The 18167-nt window shown below is 43.8% G+C and overlaps 3 protein-coding genes across 3 annotated transcripts in view; 1 reads left to right on the top strand and 2 right to left on the bottom strand.

The window, feature by feature from the left end:
• Positions 1-91: 91 nt before the first annotated feature.
• On the bottom strand, positions 92-4310 carry LOC141016731 (dynein regulatory complex subunit 4-like). Its single transcript, XM_073491297.1, has 11 exons — positions 4235-4310; positions 3935-4078; positions 2770-2967; positions 2422-2628; positions 2263-2317; positions 1970-2175; positions 1491-1658; positions 1130-1216; positions 845-1054; positions 675-740; positions 92-595 (listed from the first exon to the last, which is right to left on the bottom strand). Exons 1-11 carry the CDS (start codon positions 4235-4237, stop codon positions 449-451), a joined length of 1491 nt encoding a protein of 496 aa, XP_073347398.1. The 5' UTR covers positions 4238-4310; the 3' UTR covers positions 92-448.
• Positions 4311-9201: 4891 nt separating this feature from the next.
• Positions 9202-14443, bottom strand: ndufaf5 (NADH:ubiquinone oxidoreductase complex assembly factor 5). Its single transcript, XM_073491900.1, has 11 exons — positions 14058-14443; positions 13707-13747; positions 13544-13607; positions 13371-13418; positions 12264-12367; positions 11804-11843; positions 11062-11259; positions 10733-10793; positions 10489-10572; positions 9817-9899; positions 9202-9429 (listed from the first exon to the last, which is right to left on the bottom strand). Exons 1-11 carry the CDS (start codon positions 14304-14306, stop codon positions 9343-9345), a joined length of 1059 nt encoding a protein of 352 aa, XP_073348001.1. The 5' UTR covers positions 14307-14443; the 3' UTR covers positions 9202-9342.
• A 1008-nt stretch (positions 14444-15451) lies between these two features.
• esf1 (ESF1, nucleolar pre-rRNA processing protein, homolog (S. cerevisiae)) overlaps positions 15452-18167 on the top strand; it is an 8062-nt gene continuing 5346 nt past the window's right edge. The window contains exons 1-5 of the mRNA XM_073491177.1: positions 15452-15558; positions 16305-16735; positions 16982-17334; positions 17420-17533; positions 17941-18050. Of these exons, the coding sequence (XP_073347278.1) occupies positions 16327-16735; positions 16982-17334; positions 17420-17533; positions 17941-18050 (986 nt within the window). The 5' untranslated portion in view covers positions 15452-15558; positions 16305-16326. The remainder of the gene's footprint in view (positions 15559-16304; positions 16736-16981; positions 17335-17419; positions 17534-17940; positions 18051-18167) is intronic.

The following is an 18167-nucleotide window of genomic DNA, read 5'->3' as shown; positions in this document are numbered from 1 at the left end:
AGCTACAGCCAAGGATAGCTAGCAAAGAGCAGCAGCTGGTGATGCACCGTCCCCTGTGGGTTTGGAGCTGCCGGCGATTTCTGGCCTCATTTTACAAATTACACCTTCAAACTACAGTGAACTGAAAACACATGAAGTGAAGACCAAAGAAATGAAAACGCACTCTGAGGAAAACCAAGTGTGAAGATAAGAGACAAAAGTACTGTGATGAGAATAGTTTATTGTTGTTTGAGTGAGCGTTGTGATTTAGAGTTTACCTGGTAAACATGTCATCACCAGCAGCACCAGGATGACGGACCGGTCCCCCTCAGAACAAAGTCCATTTATATTTGTGTAAAAACACTTAAAACAGCTGTTCACTGCAGATGAACGATCAAATGAGACAGAGGTAGAGAAGATAAGTGTTATCCAGGTAGAGCAGGTGAGTGGTCCTGACACCTGGAGGACTTCAGTGTTTGGATGCAGGTCCAGGAGAGTTCTGCACCGGAGTCTGTTGGCCCAGGATCTGCTCCGAGGGCCTGAAGGGGAAGTCGTACAGAGGGACGCCCAGAGCCTTCAGCTTCTCCTTACAGGTGTGCAGCATAGAGTCATACACCTGCAGGTCACACGGTCGTTTAATCACCACATTATCTGACAAAAGATTTGTTTAATGAATGCATGAAGAGTTCACTGACCTCAGAGTCTCGAGCCAAGTCACACTGTAAAGCATCGATGGTGATTCGTTTGGACTCCAATATTTCCTACAGGCAGGAAAACACTCTCAGACAGAAGCTCACATGTAAATTATATCTAAGTTATATTATACAGGCACAGGTGGAAACGAGACGTGGACACAAAGTCGCACCTCGAGTTTGTTTGCGGCGCTGCCACCTTCACTTGGGTCCACGGTGGAGGCGGAGAGCGCGGCGCAGAGCTGAGCCTCCTTCTTCTCCAGAGTTTCTGTCAGCGCCGACAGCTTCCTCTCCAGCAGCAACTCCTTCAGTCCACTCTTCTGCTGAAGGTCCAGAATGAGCTCCGTCTGCTTCTTCAGCAGCTCATCGCGCTCCTGCTGAACCTGCCGGACACCAAAACATTCACATAAACACCGGCCGGACTGAGTGGAGGTGAAACCTGTGTGTGAGCAGTTCACCTTCTCAAAGGCCTGTCGCAGCAGCTCCTTCTCCACCGTCAGATCCCTCAGCTCCTTCTCAACGAGCTTCAGCTGAGCTCGAGACGTCTGTCGGACACATCACATTACTGATCTCTTCATGGGCCGCACATTCGGAGTTTTAACCGTCACTCCAGTTATTATATTTTAATAATTCATGTCATTGTGCTGAAAATAGTAAATTCTGACCTCTAGTGGTGAAATAAAGAGTTTATAATGTCACTGTATCTTTATGTGTTGGAGACTGAACGACAGACAAATCTACAACAATCAGACTCATTCAGACTATTTGCAGCTATGTTACAGTGACACTGTGTCATGATGCTCTGTGCAGTGAACGCACCGCCATCTTGGTCTTGGTCTGGTTGAGCTCTCCCAGCTGTTTCTGCAGCTCGGGCAGCTTCTGCTGGGCCTCCTGCAGAGATTCACTCATACGTTTGTTGTCCTGCTGAGCTGCTGAGAACTCTTTGTCCACTCGTGAGTGCTGCTTCATCACCTCTTCAAGTTTTGCCTACGAATCGACAAACGCAACACGGCTCATTGAACCAGAGACATCGTCTTTGTGACCGTCTAACAATGGAATCAAAATCAAATCCTGACCTCAAAGCCTAATTAAAGTGTGGATTTGGAGAATCGTGACACTATTAACATGTAGTCACAAACAATAACGACCTGTGAACATTAAACATGGCCTGAAAACACAGCTGAAGTGAATCTACATGTCTTTTATTTGGGCGGGTTGAGTAGAAACGGTGTTGATGTCTCGTGCTTTGAGCTGCGAGTCTCTTCTGCTCAGTTTGTGTGTTTTCTGTGTCGTCTCACCTTCAGCTCGTCTCGATCTGATATGAGCTCATGTTGAATATTGGAGTAGTACTCCTCGGCGCGTCTGAGAGCTCTGTCGTTATCCTCCACCAGAGTCACAACACGACTTTTCATCCTGTCCTCCATCTCGTTGATCTCAGCACTCAACCTTCTGCTCTCCGCTGCGCTCACCGTCTGCATCTTGTGGTGATGTTTCATCTCCAACTCTGTTAAAAAGCAACAGAAGGGAAATGTTCAGAGTTTATAACCGCAGTTTTAAACTGAAATCAGAAGTGGAAGTCGGGTTTACTCACCTCTGATTCTCTTGTCATGGCTGTTTGCCATTTCCATCAACTCCACCTGATGTTTCTGTGGAGAACCAGAGCGACAGATCTGTGGCAGAGCTGCTCGCATGTGCACATCAAACAGGAAGCAACGGCAACACTCAAGTGTCAAAATAAAAGCAGGCTCACCAGCTTCAGCTCCTTGATGTAGGTTTCGTTGTGGAGCTTCTTCTCTCTGAGGTCCGCCTGCAGCCCGTGCGTCTCTCTCCGCAGCCCGAGCTCGGACACTGTGTGCTGGTTCTGGACGAGCGCGGTCGAGGCCACGGCGTCCATCTTCAGCTCAGAGGTCGCGCTGTGGTGTTCAGACAGGACGTGCTTCAGCTTCTGCTTGTACACCTGAACACCAACCATCACAGGTGACGTTTAGAAGAGAAATCAGTGTGTGTCTGTGTGTCTGTGTGTGTGTGTGTGTGTCTGTGTGTGTGTGTGTGTGTGTGTGTGTGTGTGTGTGTGTGTGTGTGTGTGTGTGCAGCTCACAGTGATCTCCACTCGGTGGCGCTCCTCCGCCTCCTCTCTCTCCCTCTGTCTGTTCCTCAGCTCGGCCTTCACCTCCTCCAGGCTCCTCTTGGAGATTTCCCAGAAGGCCTGGATCTTGTCCCTCTCCAGCTGGAAGTAGCTCCTCTCCTCCCGCTCTCTGTCCAGCTCCTCTCGGAGGCGAACGATGTGGTCCTCCAGCTGGAAGTTCACACACATCTGGGTCAGTTGCCTTCATCATGTGAGCTGGAGATCAGGTAACAGTTGTGTTGATCATATTATGGCTGCACCGTGCAAACTCAACCAACACTTAACTCACAATTAAATCAGCAGCCTCGTCACGTTTAATGGCTGCAACACATGTTCTTTAGTGTCTCTCTATAATATCTTGTGTTATAAGTGTTAGTGTGGACGGTCTGTGTTCATCTGCTGCACCAGCTGTTTCATTCACGCTTCACTGTGGAGCTGTGAGCACCAGCTGACTGACTGATCACCTTCATGCAGGTGACTGATGATACGCTCGAGCCGACATGCAGCAGCTCGGTCAGTGGATCTTTTGGTCACTCAGGGTTTTTTATTTTAGAAAAACAGATTAAAAGACAAAAAATGAGAAGAAATTCAAACTCAAAATTCAAATTCAAATTCAAACATTAATGAGGTAATAACACAAACCTTTCTCCATCAGTGAATAAACCAGCTGCTCTCAGAGGAAAATAAGGTCCCAGAACACTGTTTGAAGCTAGACAGGTGGCAGGGTCCGCCACATATAAACAAAGTTTATAGTTTAGTAGTTTTTAGTAGTTTGATCCCTGATGTTTTGTTCTTTAATAAACCCAGTCTGCAGATGATGGTTAGTAAATGTAGGTGATGAGGAGCTAAATCTCAGTACAAAGTAGTATCACATTAAATGATCTAGGTAAGTATAAGTACCTCAAAGCTGTACTTAATTACAGTACTTGAGTAAATGTACTTGTGCTCGCTACTTTCTACTTCACCTGGGACTATTGTATAAAAAGGTTGTTGTATTTTCCTCAAATTAAAGGTGAAAGTCAGTGTTTAAAGCTAATTTAAACTCCAACTCCTACTTGAGCACAGGTTGGTAGTTAGTTAGTTAGTTATAGTTTGGAGGCTAACGTTAGCTGTGTTAGCATCTCCCAGCAGCTCTGACCTGGTCCTTGGACATCTCCTCCGTCGGCAGACCGTCCACCACCGCCGAGGCCTTCCCGGTCCCGGTCCCGGTCCCGGTCCCGGTCCCGGTCCCGGTCCCGGTCCCCTTCCCCTTCCCGGGCTTCTTGCTTTTGCTTTTGGGAGGCTGGAAACAAAACACAGCGGCGCTCTGCATTAGCCGACCCGGCTAACGGTCTCCACACGAAGCCGGTATGTAGCGAGCTGATGCTAACTAACACATGCTAACAACATCACTGTGATGTGGGTGGGTTAGTTAGTGGTTAAACAGGAGTTAACTCACCATCGTGAAATAAAGTCCGCAGGCACGATCCAATGTTAAAGTGTTAGCACAGCTAGCAGAGCCCGAAGAGCCTGTTAGCTACAGGTCACCAAGACGCGCTGCCATGGCAACGACCAGCGGGTTTTCATTCAAATAAATCTTTATTGATAAAACTGTGTATAACAGAGAGACCGGAAACTGAAGAAAAAAGAAAATAAGACGATAAATAAATAAATAAATAGAAAAAAGAATGAAAAAAAGGGAAAGAAAGAAAGAAAAATGAAACAAATGTTTCAAGTTTATTTTATTACACCGCATGAAACATTAACTAATAAAATTGTAACATTTAATTAATTCATTTGTAATATTTTAATTCATATCTAAGAGCTGATGCAATATGTAAGAACTGGCCACCTGTTGAATTCAAACTCATATCACCAGAGGAACCATTAACTGCTGCTAACTTTAGCTGCCGTTAGCTAGTTAGCTCAGTTAGCCATTGAGCTAATGATGCTGTGTCTGGACTTGAAGCTCGGCGCTAACTGCAGGTGTTGTTTTCACAGAAGCTTTGGATCGCCGGGCTGCAAACTCTGATGTCAAAACTGTTATCTCTTCACATTCTGTTGTTAATTTTAATTCAACTTTTGACTGTTTTAAATAAAAGAAAGAAAGAAAGAAAGAAAGAAAGAAAGAAAGAAAAATGAAACAAATGTTTCAAGGTTATTTTATTCACTCATTCATAACCCTGACCCTCCAGGTGAGCACAAAAACTGGAGTTTGCTATCCAAGTCAAACTTGAGTAAAAGTAAAGAGACCATGTTAAAGTATTGCTGTGGTGTTGTATCAAAGTCAACTGTATCAACATGTATCATCTGAACTCGTTCTGATGCAGCGTGTAATCTGCAAAGCAACTAAAGGAATCAAATTAATGTAGCAAAGTACGATATTTGCCTCCATGATGTGGTGCAGTGGATGTATAAAGGCACAGGTAATGGTACTCAAGTACTTGAGTAAATGTACTTAGTTACATTCATCACTGATTAAAAAGTAGATATAGGTGCAGAGTAAATGTTAAAGAAACAGCAAGTCAAAGATGGAGACAACTTAAAAACCCAGTGAGTCTGATAAAAGAACAGTTGGTGAATGAAGACATTAAATCAATATTATTAGCCTTTTTATTAGTGCGTTGTATATCGTGTCTCTGTCATGCAGCTGTTCACATGCTCACACATTGTAACAACGTGCTTTCAGACATTTTACTGCACAATTCTTCTGTTTCTTCTTCAGTACGGACAGTTTGTGTCAGTCTCCCACAGGTGACGGATCACAGACCGACACTTCTGTCTGTGCTGGACTTTGGGCGAGGTAGTAAACACACTCGTCACTGCGGCGTCCTCCAGTCCTCAGCTTGTTCACGGTGCTGTACAGATTGTTGTTGGGTGGCGTGGAGGTGCTCTGTGTTTCACTGATGCTCGTCCAGTAGTACGGACTCTCAACATCAGATTCCCTCCTCGGCTCGCCGGCTTCAATCTCCTCGTAAATCACGTCAGTGACGGTTTCGTTCACGTTGCTGTTTGTCTCTTCAGTCTTCTTCGAGCAGAATCTCAGCGTCAAGACGACCAAAGTCACCGAAGCAGCACCCACGACTACGCCGGCAGGTAGTTTCCAGGACTCGGAGGATGGCTGGTTGTCTGGATCCTCGGCTGCAGCTCCCTCCTTTACACCAACACCCAGTCCAACGTTTCTTGGTGTGACCACGTTGGGATCTGTTTTCACTTTCAGATATATTTGACTTCCATTACAAAAATACATTGTAGAATCAGCCTGTGTGACGTCTTTTATGATCAGTGAGTTATCTGCCAGGGAGCCGTAGTGTTTGTCGGTGATTTTCTCCATGCCGTTTTCAATCCAGACAAGAACAACCTTTTCACCGTTTCTGAAGCGGCTCCATTGAACGTTTCCCACCTTATGAGGACAGGGCAGCGTCACCTGTGTGTTCTGCTGCGCCACATATTCGGAAACACCTGTAAAGTAAAAGCACCTATTAATGCAGGTAAACTTAGTGTCAGTCATCTGTACGCCTGTCAGAGGTCACAGCTGCCGGACCAAGGATTCAGATCTGTAATGTAACGTGTCTTTACAGGTCATGTGGAGTACGACTGTGTCAGAGCCACATGTTAGCAGGTTAATATCCTCCAGTGATGTCGCTCAGTGACTTAGTTGCATTGTGGGTAATGTAGGCTCCAGGTTTTTAAAAAAGCAGTCCACTGGTCTAACATTACACTCCTATATCACCGTTGTACTCTTTAAGGTAAGTTTATCCCAGTTTTCTTTTTTTAAAATTTCTTTTTAAAACATGCTGCCTACATTACCCACAATGCAACTCAGCCACTGTGCATGCAGCTTCCTCTGGAGCCACGAATAACTTCATACTACTGTTTTCACATATGCAGTCGTCCTCCTCGAGACCTTTAAACACACTTTAAAGCAACATTATGTACAAAACTTTAATTTGTTTCACCAACATCATCTTTTGTCCTCAGGGGGCGCCACAATCAACTGAAATAAAAAGTTTGTCAGCAGCTTTAACTGCCATCGTCGTCATTTTGTGCACACGATATATTGACTCGTTCACACACGTCGGTTTATCTTCATGACATCTCGGTAGAATTCTTTACAACCACATGAAACATAAACTAATAAAATTGTAACATTTAATTAATTCATTTGTAATATTTTAATTCATATCTAAGAGCTGATGCAATATGTAAGAACTGGCCACCTGTTGAATTCAAACTCATATCACCAGAGGAACCATTAACTGCTGCTAACTTTAGCTGCCGTTAGCTAGTTAGCTCAGTTAGCTCAGTTAGCCATTGAGCTAATGATGCTGTGTCTGGACTTGAAGCTCGGCGCTAACTGCAGGTGTTGTTTTCACAGAAGCTTTGGATCGCCGGGCTGCAAACTCTGACGTCAAAACTGTTATTTCTTCACATTCTGTTGTTAATTTTAATTCAACTTTTGACTGTTTTAAACACATTTTCTCACATATTTCACCTTTAAAATCAGAGTCCCACCTTTGTACTCACACCAGTTAGTTTAACACGGCTTCATTTAATGATTTTCTACGACCATCTGTCATCAGACTGTTGCAGAACTGAGGCTAACAAACCAGATCACTTCTGTTTTTGTGTATTAGTCACCTTTAATATTTGAACGATTGTAGATGTTGTGGGTTTATTTGGGCTTCCACACCATTCACTTTTACTGACTGAATATTTTTATATCTTTAATCTTTTAATTACCTCTTTATGTCTAAAAGTAGTGATGGAAACCAGAGTATTTGTACTAAAAGCTTTATAAATGAGATGTTCTTACCCGAAGAGCTGAGACAGAAACGTCCAGCGAGGAGGACGTAGAGGAGAAGCAGCATCTTGTTGACTGACACTGACGCTGACTGAAATACAGTCTTCTCTTCATCTAACGGGAAGTCGTGACTAATAAGGTCGTGGTTGGAAATGAAACTTGTGCTAACGTGTGAATTTATACTACAACCAGGATCTCAGTACGTGTGAGGGAAATGTTTGAAGAACTGGAACTGATTCACATCTGAAATTGCAGGAAAGGTCCAAGGATAATCAATATTCTGTCACTGTTCACACAGGATGAGTTAAATGTAACAAATACAAGCTCTTTTATAAGATGTATCATTTAAAAGGCCTCATTTACAGGGTTCATAGTGACATTTATGAACATTTTCAAGGTGCCTGAAGCCTTTTTCATCACAATGTTTTTATAAATGCAACTGCACAAAATGACGTTTACACAATTCCTTCACATCCACAGGGATCCATGTTTACTGTCGCTTTGTTTATTTCACCGGCTGTTTATTTTAACTTTGATTGTTTTGATTATGATTATTTAATTTCCACGAGACAACAAACAAATATGACAACGAGATCCTTTTTTTATTTCAATTATCAAAAAGATTACACAAGAAACATGAGATTGTGTTTCAATCAAACATTTTTAAGGAGTTTATATTCAAATTCAAGCATATTCTTAACCTTGAAAACAGGTAAATTATGTGTTTTCCAGACTTCAAACATTCAAACGTTCAGGCAGCTGCTCACCCTCATGCATGAAGGGTGAAGGTTTGTTCGTTTTGCTTCACAGCGTTCTCTTAAAAAACTGAAGCAGCTGAGGACTTGTTTTAAAACAACAATTAAAAAAAAGCCCATAAAATGTCTGATTCGATGGTTAGCTACACCCTCGCTGTGCAGGCGAGCTAACGCACCCACTTCAGTCACTAATGCTTTTAGCTCAGCAGCTACAGTGAAGCTTAAAAAAGGATGTAAATGACGTCTTTTCAGCTGTATGGAGACATTTTCTTGTCTTTCTGTTTTAAATCATCTCCAGCTGCTTCAGCTGTTCAGCAGAACGCTGCAACTCTGTTTTACTGTGAAGCTCCAGAAATGTTCTGTTGGACTACGAGACTTCACCTGACTTTCATCAGCATTTTTGGTTGAACTGTTCCTTTAACACTCGGTACAAGCTCTGTATGTACTGAATTAGCTGTTAGCTGCTCCACCAGGGCTTTTATCAGTCATCTCAGAGGGACTTTCCCTTGTGCAGCTCTCTGGCTGTTGAAGAGATATCTGATGCTCAAACAGGTCAGATTAGTCTCACCAGCTCTCTTTCACTTATTCTGCCTGAAATTAGGACTTTGTGTTAATTTACTGTGAGTTTAACCCTGTTTCTTTATTTATTGGAGCTGTCAGACCAATCTGACGGTAGTTTGGGTCAAACACAAGACGACTGAGCCGTTCAGACAGTTCATTTATTCAGTGTTGTGTCTGTTTGTGAGTCCACTGTGACGACGGCACCGTCAGTCTGTCTCCTTCCATGTGGGTGAATGACTCAACTGTTATTTTTATATCTAACACCCGTTGGCAGGACATTTCCTGTGAGAGGAAACAACACGATGATGGTTTCATTGCTCAACTTTATTCCAGAGATTAACATTACAACATCGCCTTCTTTTAACCCGGCTACAAAACATAGTGCTTTAAATAAAATATCTTATTTACAAGCTGCGGTACGTCAGCTGTTTATTGGCTCAGGAGCTTCTATGTCTTCTTTGTGTTGGTTGGCTGGCCGATCTTTGATAAGTCCCCAAACGACGCTGTAGCTGAGCCTCGCTTCGCTGGTTTGGCCTGACGGAGACAAAAAACAGCAACATTTAAAACCATTAAAGTGGTTCAGTGTTTAAAATGCTAAAGACGAGCAGTGACGCCGCCTTCAATGTTCTGGGTGTGTGAAATAAACCAAACAGAAGATTTTGCTTCACAGAAACAATGATCATAAAAATACTAATCCTGATTGTTTGAGACACTGTTGCACTCTGGGAATTGCAGTTCAGAAACACCTCAACAGTCGATGTAGTACATCAACGCTGGGTGATTAAATAATATGTAATAATTTAAGGGTGTAACGCGAAACACACTGTGTATTTAAAGATCTCCTCAAAGCTCAGACTGGACGGCAAAATATCAAACCACAATATGTTTTTACCTCTACTCTCTACAGAGCACCTGTCTCACCTGTGACTCATGAGGCTTCCAGCCAATCATGTAGAGGACCTCGAAGGTGGCAGGGACGGACCCGTCCTCGTTACCGTACATCTCTGAGAGGTTTTCAAACACACACACACACACACATAATGAAGTAAAACAGCACCGTTCAACTGTAGTTAAAGAATGAGGAGTTCAAACTTTGTGCTTTCAGTCGACCTTCAGGTTTTTATCTTTATCTTCAGCTGCAGTGAGCTAACAAGTACAAAATGATCATTAAAAGATCATGAGATCCTGCAAAGACAAACACCAGCTGATCCAATAAGCAGAACACAACACAGTTCCACATGTTAGTGGTTACTTTCCCCAGCTTCTGACCCGTTATCTGCGTGTTAAGCACAGCAGAGTAAGGGTTAGGAAGAGGACGGTAAAACACCAGCTATTTAAAGCTGGTGTGGTGTGTCAGGGTGGATCATGGTGAACAGAAGGCACCAGGTCGGGTTAAATAAAGGAAGCAGTGGAAAAACAGAGAAAACAGAAGTGTCAGAAATAAAACTGCTTCATCAAAATGAGGAAGAAACTCAGTTTGTATGAGCACAAAGTGTGTTGAGCTCAGTTATATTAACATTTCTAAGGGGGTCTGGTCCCGGCTGCTGGAAACCACAGACCTATTGTGTTTCTATTATCTAACCGCTCGCTTACCTTTATAAATAGCTGCTGCTGCTAATATGGTGTCTCTGTGCAACAGTGACCTCCTGTTCCAGGCACAGTTACTCTCTCCCATACCTGAAAGACACGTTGGTGCAGGTGTTACTGTTGTCAGATTAAAACAGGACTGAAACAGCAAGAGCAAAAGTCAAATAAGTGTAAAAGTTCAAAGGTTCAGCAGCTTAAATTCATCTATTGTAAGACTGGTTTGATATTAAAGATGAATTATAGTTGATACCTTGCAGGTCAGTCATGACTTCAGTGATTCCTGGATAGTGAACCTGAACATCATCGATGTCCTGGAACAGAAACAGGAAGAGACAGTTTGTTTTCATACATTAATTATTGTGTTTGTGTCTGGTATGAAAACATAGTTATCAATAGTTTATTTCTTTTCATCTCTGCAGTAGGAACTTGTTTCTGTTTTAAAGTCCACAATCAGTCAGTCGTTTGTCTGTGGTCGGTATAAATCCTCGACAGAAGCTTCCAGCGTGTTTAATCAAAGTGAGAGAGAGTTCTGACGGGTCCTGGAGTCCGTCTGGGTCTGACGGTGTCTCTGTTCCTCACCACAGTGAGCATGTTGAAGCCGGCCTGGCCCAGCAGGTTGCCCAGGTCTGTGACGGCCGTGTAGGGGGAGACGTGGGGGGAGAAGCCTCCCTCCCTCTCCGTCTCGGCGAGCTGGAGGGAACAGCGCAGCTCGTACAGGGTCTCCCCGCCCACCATCGCCCCGATGAACACCCCGTCCGGCTTCAGCACCTGGTGGATCTGAGCGGAGGAGGTGGACGGGTTCACAATGTTAGGAAGTGACACATCCTCATATCGATATATTGGCTGATATACAGACACTTTTATGCAGTGATCCCTCAAATGTGGTCATCAAACACTTGATTTTACAGTTTAACAACAAACTTTATTGTTTAAATGTCGTTCATCAGAGCACTGAACCAGTAAACTTAGCTCGAAATGTTATAATTACAATAATTACATCACCCCAAGACTCATTTTCTGCACTTTAAAAACAAAACGTTTTCATATCGGCCCGTGTTGACACTATACACCGATATATCTGTGAGGGGGCGATATCAGCTGATAATATCAACCAACCAGTACATGAGTCGGGTCCAAACTGACACTAAAACATTTAAAAAGGGCTTGAAGTGAACAGAAACTCTGCAACCCGTGAAGAAGAGGCTCAAATGGATTTTCTTTCACCACAAGTTAACGACTAAACTGATAAACGTTGCCTGGTGCGACTAATCCTGAGCAAACTGCGACCTCTGGTGGGAGATCATCACATGTTGCTCCTCACCTGTCTGAGAGCTCCGGGCAGATCATTGATCCAGTGCAGACTGAAGGAAGAGAACAGGTGAGAGTGAACACACAAACCTTAAACCTGCGAACAAAAACACTTAACATACAGTGGGAATTGTATCAAAGTACAAGTACCTCAAAATTGTACATAAGCACAGTTCTTTAGTTAAAGTACTTTCCACCACTGCAAAGTAAACTTCTGGTGTTTTATAGAATAAATAATGATAAATCAAAAATAATGAATTGATGAAAAATGATAAAATGGTTGCAGCTGCAGCAGTTTAGCAGCATATTTGGATAAAGAGGTGAAAGTATTTCAAATTTAGGTTCGAGCCACCGAATGAATGAACTGCGAGTGTTCAGCAGTGTCGTCATTTAGTGTTTACAGTTAAATTCTCCCTCAGATCCTAAAATGTGGAGAAAATCTAAACCACCACGAAGAACAAAACAGGTTTCACCTCAGGCTGCTCATCACCAGGTCGAAGGTGTTGTCTTTAAACGGCAGAAACTCCTCGTCAGCTAGAACGCAACGAGTCGGGATCTCACTCCGTCTCTTCTGTGTCTGAGGAGGAGAGACATGAAGTGAATGTACCAACGTCCATTAAAGGAACAGTTCACCCAAAGATGAAAACTCAGTCATCATCTCCTCCTGATGATATAAAGTCTGATGTCATCTGATGTTTAAACATCTCCAGCTGCTTCAGCTGTTCAGCAGAACGCTGCAACTCTGTTTTACTGTGAAGCTCCAGAAATGTTTGTGGACTACGAGACTTCACCTGATGGCTGAGCCTGACTTTATATCATCAGGAGGAGATGATGGCTGAGCCTGACATTATATCATCAGGAGGAGATGATGGCTGAGCCTGACTTTATATCATCAGGAGGAGATGATGGCTGAGCCTGACTTTATATCATCAGGAGGAGATGATGGCTGAGCCTGACTTTATATCATCAGGAGGAGATGATGGCTGAGCCTGACTTTATATCATCAGGAGGAGACGATGGCTGAGCCTGACTTTATATCATCAGGAGGAGATGATGGCTGAGCCTGACTTTATATCATCAGGAGGAGATGATGGCTGAGCCTGACTTTATATCATCAGGAGGAGATGATGGCTGAGCCTGACTTTATATCATCAGGAGGAGATGATGGCTGAGCCTGACTTTATATCATCAGGAGGAGATGATGGCTGAGCCTGACTTTATATCATCAGGAGGAGACGATGGCTGAGCCTGACTTTATATCATCAGGAGGAGATGATGGCTGAGCCTGACTTTATATCATCAGGAGGAGACGATGGCTGAGCCTGATTTTATATCATCAGGAGGAGACGATGGCTGAGCCTGACTTTATATCATCAGGAGGAGATGATGGCTGAGCCTGACTTTATATCATCAGGAGGAGACGATGGCTGAGCCTGACTTTATATCATCAGGAGGAGATGATGGCTGAGCCTGACTTTATATCATCAGGAGGAGATGATGGCTGAGCCTGACTTTATATCATCAGGAGATTCATTCACCAATAAATAAAAACTGACACACAATAATTCAGCGACACTCACCAGAGTTTTCTCTGAGACGTCTGTGAGGAACAAACGCTCCACCACCTCCTGAGACACCGACGGACAAAGACAAAGTTAGTGTCAGTACTTCAGTATCTATCAGTGAGCTGATCTTCAGCCGCTGAGGACAGCGTGACAGGTAAATCCGTCAGATCCAGGTGTTCACACTGTACCTTGCTTAGATGCTGTGCAATGTGACCTTTTCCTGCGCCGATGTCCAGAGCGAGAGGAAACGTCCTGAGAGGAGGAGAAGAGGGAACGACGGTGAGCAAGAGAAGACGGGGACAACAAACCTGCGTGTGACATAAGACACCAGCTGTGTCGTCATCAACTCACCTGGTGATGTCATAGACCCGATCTGCCACCCGACTGCCCACCTGCAACACAACCAACTGGTTTTACTACACTGTCTGTACTCTTGTGATCAGGGGACACATGATTTACACCATGAAATATAAAATATATATAAATAAACATATGGGTCGAGACCAGGTCATCTGTGATTGGCCAATATCGACCAATCAGGCTCTAATAAATGCAGTGACGTCAGAGTACAGTGTTTCCCTCTGAGATGTAGTGGGCGAGAAAACAGCATGAAAAGACTCAAGTACAGCACAAGTACCTCAGATGTGTACTTATACTTAGTACTTGTACTTGGTTACGTCACTGTGTCTCTGTGGGTCGCACCTCGTCCCTCAGGTAGTCGTACTGGTGTCCGTCCTGCAGCGAGGCGGCCCAGTTCTTCTGCCTCTTCTTCATCTCCCTGTTGAACACGTTCATGGTGCCCCTGCCCGGCACCGGCACCGACAGCCCTCTGCGGGCCGCACAGCTCGGCCCGGCCGGGAGGCTGCAGCGGGAGGACGGGATCCGGCTCCAGCTGCCGGAGGCGGCGGCCCGCAGCCTGTGCAGGACAGTCCGGCTCACTCCGCTGCTCATGGTGCCGCTGTGTCGGGTCCAAAGTCAACGAGTCAGCCGTGAATTACAGCAGAACCACCCCAACAAACCTGAGCGGACCACTTCCTGTCCTCCACGGCGATGACCTCCGGGGAGAGGAGGGGGCAAGATCCGGAGCTGGATTCTGCTCGGCTCACTGGAAACTATGGAACCGGATTCCAGCCTGGAACTGGACTAAAGACATTAAACCTATTTTTCCACCAACTTTAGTTTTAATTACTCGAACCACTGTCTTTTAATTTTATTTTTGTATTCTTTTACAAGCAATTGTGCTCAATCATTTTAAGTTAACGCCTGTAAATATCAAACTTTATACTCAAAAAGTATTTGATTCCCTCAAAGTACGTAGCAGCTCCCAAAATGTGTTTTTATCCTGTAGAGATAAAACTGATTCATCCCTACAAACCAAGGAAATGACAGTTATAATAATAATAATATTGCAGCTGCTGCCACGACCACTAATACTGGAACTAATAAAAGTGGATTTCCCACAGCATGTCGTGTGTTGTCCATCAAAATGTTATACAAGTCTATGATAATAATAAAATAAAAATATAAAACAGAAAATGTTTGGCAACAGCAATTAATTGATGATCATCTTCAGCTGATACGATATATAAATTGCTTCATCACAAAATAGTAATTATATTGAAAATATGTTAAAAACACTAAACAAAATAAAATAAGTAGAGATGATGAGTATTAGGCTCCTGAGACTAAAACCAGTGCCGTCTGACTGAGAAACATGGGTGAATAGTTTAGACTTGAGCTTTATAATTAAACTGTCAGGACTGTACAGCAGCAAAGAGCAGATGTGCTGCTGTGAACTATAATTGATCATTTATGAATCAAATGACTGAAAAGCTTGATTAAAAAAGAGAAGTAAGGTCTAAAATGCATCGAAAAAGTACTGTTAACAATGTGAAATAAATGTAACATGTGCAATAATAGTGTGTGATAAACAACAGCCAGAGGAAGAGTCATATTTTGGACGTTATTTGATCTAGAAAGTGTTTTTTTAAATTTCCAGTGGCCTCGATGCGCGTTTTGCTTCGTTTGTCCCACTTCGCTTGCCTTAACTAGAAAGGGGCGGGAGGAGAGCGAGGTCACGGAAGAGTTGCATGCTGGGAAAACACGTGTGGCAGCACATCAGAGCGGTTCCGGTAAAGGTTCGTGATTATTGTCACCGTTAAACGGTCCTTTCTGCCGGTTCTGAGATCTTCTCACTGCTCAGGTTCGTGTTGACGCGTGTGGTTCCGGGGGTTTTCCCGCCGTTACTGTCCGGACATTTTGTTTACAGCGCTAAGCTAGTTGTTGTCATTAGCCGAGAAGCTAATTGTTGCAGTAGCATCCAGTGTTCACCTATTTATTGTTTTGTCAAGTGATTGTTCGGGTTTTAAAGTGTAAATATAAGAGTCTATGGTTATAAGAAGTGTAGAAGTGAGACAGTAAGTACGACTGCTCAACCTATCACATTATAAATAACAGTCATTTGATCCATTGTTAATAAATAAACACTGATCAGTGCAGATTTAACCAAACATCAGTAAAAGTAAAGTTTTCCAGAAAGTCCAGAAGTTCACTAGAGGCTGAGGAAAGTCAGGATCAGATCATTTAAAGGTCTCATATTGTAGGAAGTGACATCTCCATGTCTTCTGTGATTATAGAGCAGGTTTAGGTGCCATATAAATGCTATGAAAGTGTGTTATGTGTACGACATTTTGCCTTTAAACAAGCCGTTAGATCTTAAGTTTGTGATGTCACAACTATACAGTCACAGCGCAGCCGCACCCCAACTAAAGCCACTAAAACAGGGTGAATAGAGGTGCTGCAGCATTTGATAGTATGAGAAAAAATAAGGTGTTACCGTGTAAACAGCGTCTTTCAACCTTTAAAGAAAGTTGCACATTCATGATATGAGAAAGAAGCTTTGTGCTCGCTGTCCACGTTACTCAATAATGTTTCCTGTTTTTATGTCAGGTGACACGTAAAGTTTGCCACCATGTCGTCCAAGAAGAACAAGGACGGCGATGAGCGCTTCCTCCGGGTGCAGAAGGACCCCAGATTCTGGGAAATGCCCGAGAGAGAACACAAAGTCAAGATCGACAAGCGTTTCCAGTCCATGTTTCACGACAAGCGCTTCAAGGTGAAGTACACGGTGGACAAGCGAGGCCGTCCCATCAACCACACCTCCACAGAGGACCTGAAGCGCTTCTACAACATCTCTGACTCCGAGGACGAAGAGGATGAGGATGACGTGAAGAGCAAGAAGGTGGCAGAGGGCAAGAAGAAGAAGAAAGTGAAGGAGAAGCTGGTGAAGGCTGACGGAGAGGTGAAGAAAGAAACATCAGTGCAGAGCAGAGACGCTAAAGCGGAGCAGCCTGAACGAGGGGTCAGAGTGTTTGAAGAGGGTGAGTACATGTTTCTGATTCTCATGTTTCTGTCTGCGTTTCACCAAATCCTGTCTGTTGCTTTCTAATCGCCGACTCAACCAGTTGAATCTGTGCTTTTGCAGAGTCTCTGGAAGTCGAACTGATGTGTTGCTCTCTTTCATTTTGGACTTGAATGTAGTGAATCAGGTTTTTGTTTCACAGAACTACCTGTGATTTCTGTCACTGCAGAAACATGCGACTAAACCTTTTTATGATTTTCTTCAGATGAGGACGATGATGAGGAGCAGCATTCTGCAGAGGAGGATGGTGTTGATCTGGGAGACAGTGTCACAGACGGCAGTGAGGAGGATGAAGAGGAGGATGATGATGAGGAAGAGGGAGAAGAAGAAGAAGAAGAAGAGAGTGACGAGGCAAGCGGATCAGATGAAGAGGAGTCTGGTCTGGATTCTGAGGAGGACAGTGACAGCGGGCCGGATCTGGCCAGAGGGAAGGGAAACGTAGAGAGCAGCTCAGATGAAGACGATGATGAAGATGTGGATGCCATCTTGAGGAAAGAGGAAGAGGAGATCGAACACGACTGGGGAGAGCTGTGCAAAGACGCTCCACGCAGTGACGAGGTGAGGCGACGTCCGGTTCTCTGTTCCCCTGAGCAGGAAACATCTTAACACTCTCACTGAGTTTGTGGTTCTGAATGTTTGTCAGGTTACTGCCCGACTGGCCGTCTGCAACATGGACTGGGACCGGATGAAAGCCAAAGACCTGCTGGCTCTGCTGAACTCTTTCACACCTAATGGAGGAGCTGTGCTGTCAGTTAAAGTAAACCTCTGAATTATTACATTTAAATGATTCAAACCGGTCGAAAAGGAAAAGCAGCAAAGCTGAAACCATCTGTGAAGCTGGAACCATCCAAAGTTTTAATTAAAGTTACAATTATCAAGATTAATTGATTAATTTACTAATCATTTCAGTTGTACTTGTATAAACTGTTTGGTAGTTTAATTTATAACAAAAATCTTAATTTTAAAGTAACTTGTAAAGCTGTCAGTAACAATGTAAAGCTGTCAGATAAATGAGGTGCAGTCAAAGTAGAAAGTGTCATGAAAAGAAAAGTACAAGTAGCTCAAATGTTGTACTCTATTACATCACATCACATCACATTACACCAGCTGGTGACTGTTGTGTGTAAGTGAGATTAACAGCAGTGCATTCTGGGTATTGTCCAGATCTACCCATCAGAGTTTGGGAGGGAGAGGGTGAAGGCGGAGCAGACGCAGGGACCGCTGGAGCTGAGAGCTCTGCCCGACGACTCCGAGGACGACACCGAGGAGGAGAAGTAACTCACTCACACACTCACACACACACTCACACACAGTCACACTCATTCACGCATATACACACTCACACACAGAATTGTTTAACCTAACCATGTATAAACACCTGAAATGTGTTT

Source organism: Pagrus major, chromosome 1 (assembly GCF_040436345.1).
Source record: "Pagrus major chromosome 1, Pma_NU_1.0".
In the NCBI taxonomy this organism is placed as follows: Eukaryota; Metazoa; Chordata; class Actinopteri; order Spariformes; family Sparidae; genus Pagrus; species Pagrus major.
Note: the sequence above shows the minus strand (reverse complement) of the source record. Positions and strands in the feature narration are given on the sequence as shown.

Bases quoted from the DNA above. Each gene is read 5' to 3' on its own strand.
- LOC141016731 (XM_073491297.1), bottom strand. The intron at 2,629-2,769 runs GTGAGCTGCACA...GTTGGTGTTCAG, and splicing joins GCCACCGAGTGGAGATCACT to GTGTACAAGCAGAAGCTGAA. The intron at 741-844 runs GTGCGACTTTGT...TCCTGCCTGTAG, and splicing joins GCGCCGCAAACAAACTCGAG to GAAATATTGGAGTCCAAACG.
- ndufaf5 (XM_073491900.1), bottom strand. From the start codon at position 14,306: ATGAGCAGCGGAGTGAGCCGGACTGTCCTGCACAGGCTGCGGGCCGCC. The intron at 13,748-14,057 runs GTGCGACCCACA...GTTGTGTTGCAG, and splicing joins ACGACTACCTGAGGGACGAG to GTGGGCAGTCGGGTGGCAGA. The intron at 9,900-10,488 runs GTAAGCGAGCGG...AAAACCTCTCAG, and splicing joins AGCAGCAGCTATTTATAAAG to AGATGTACGGTAACGAGGAC.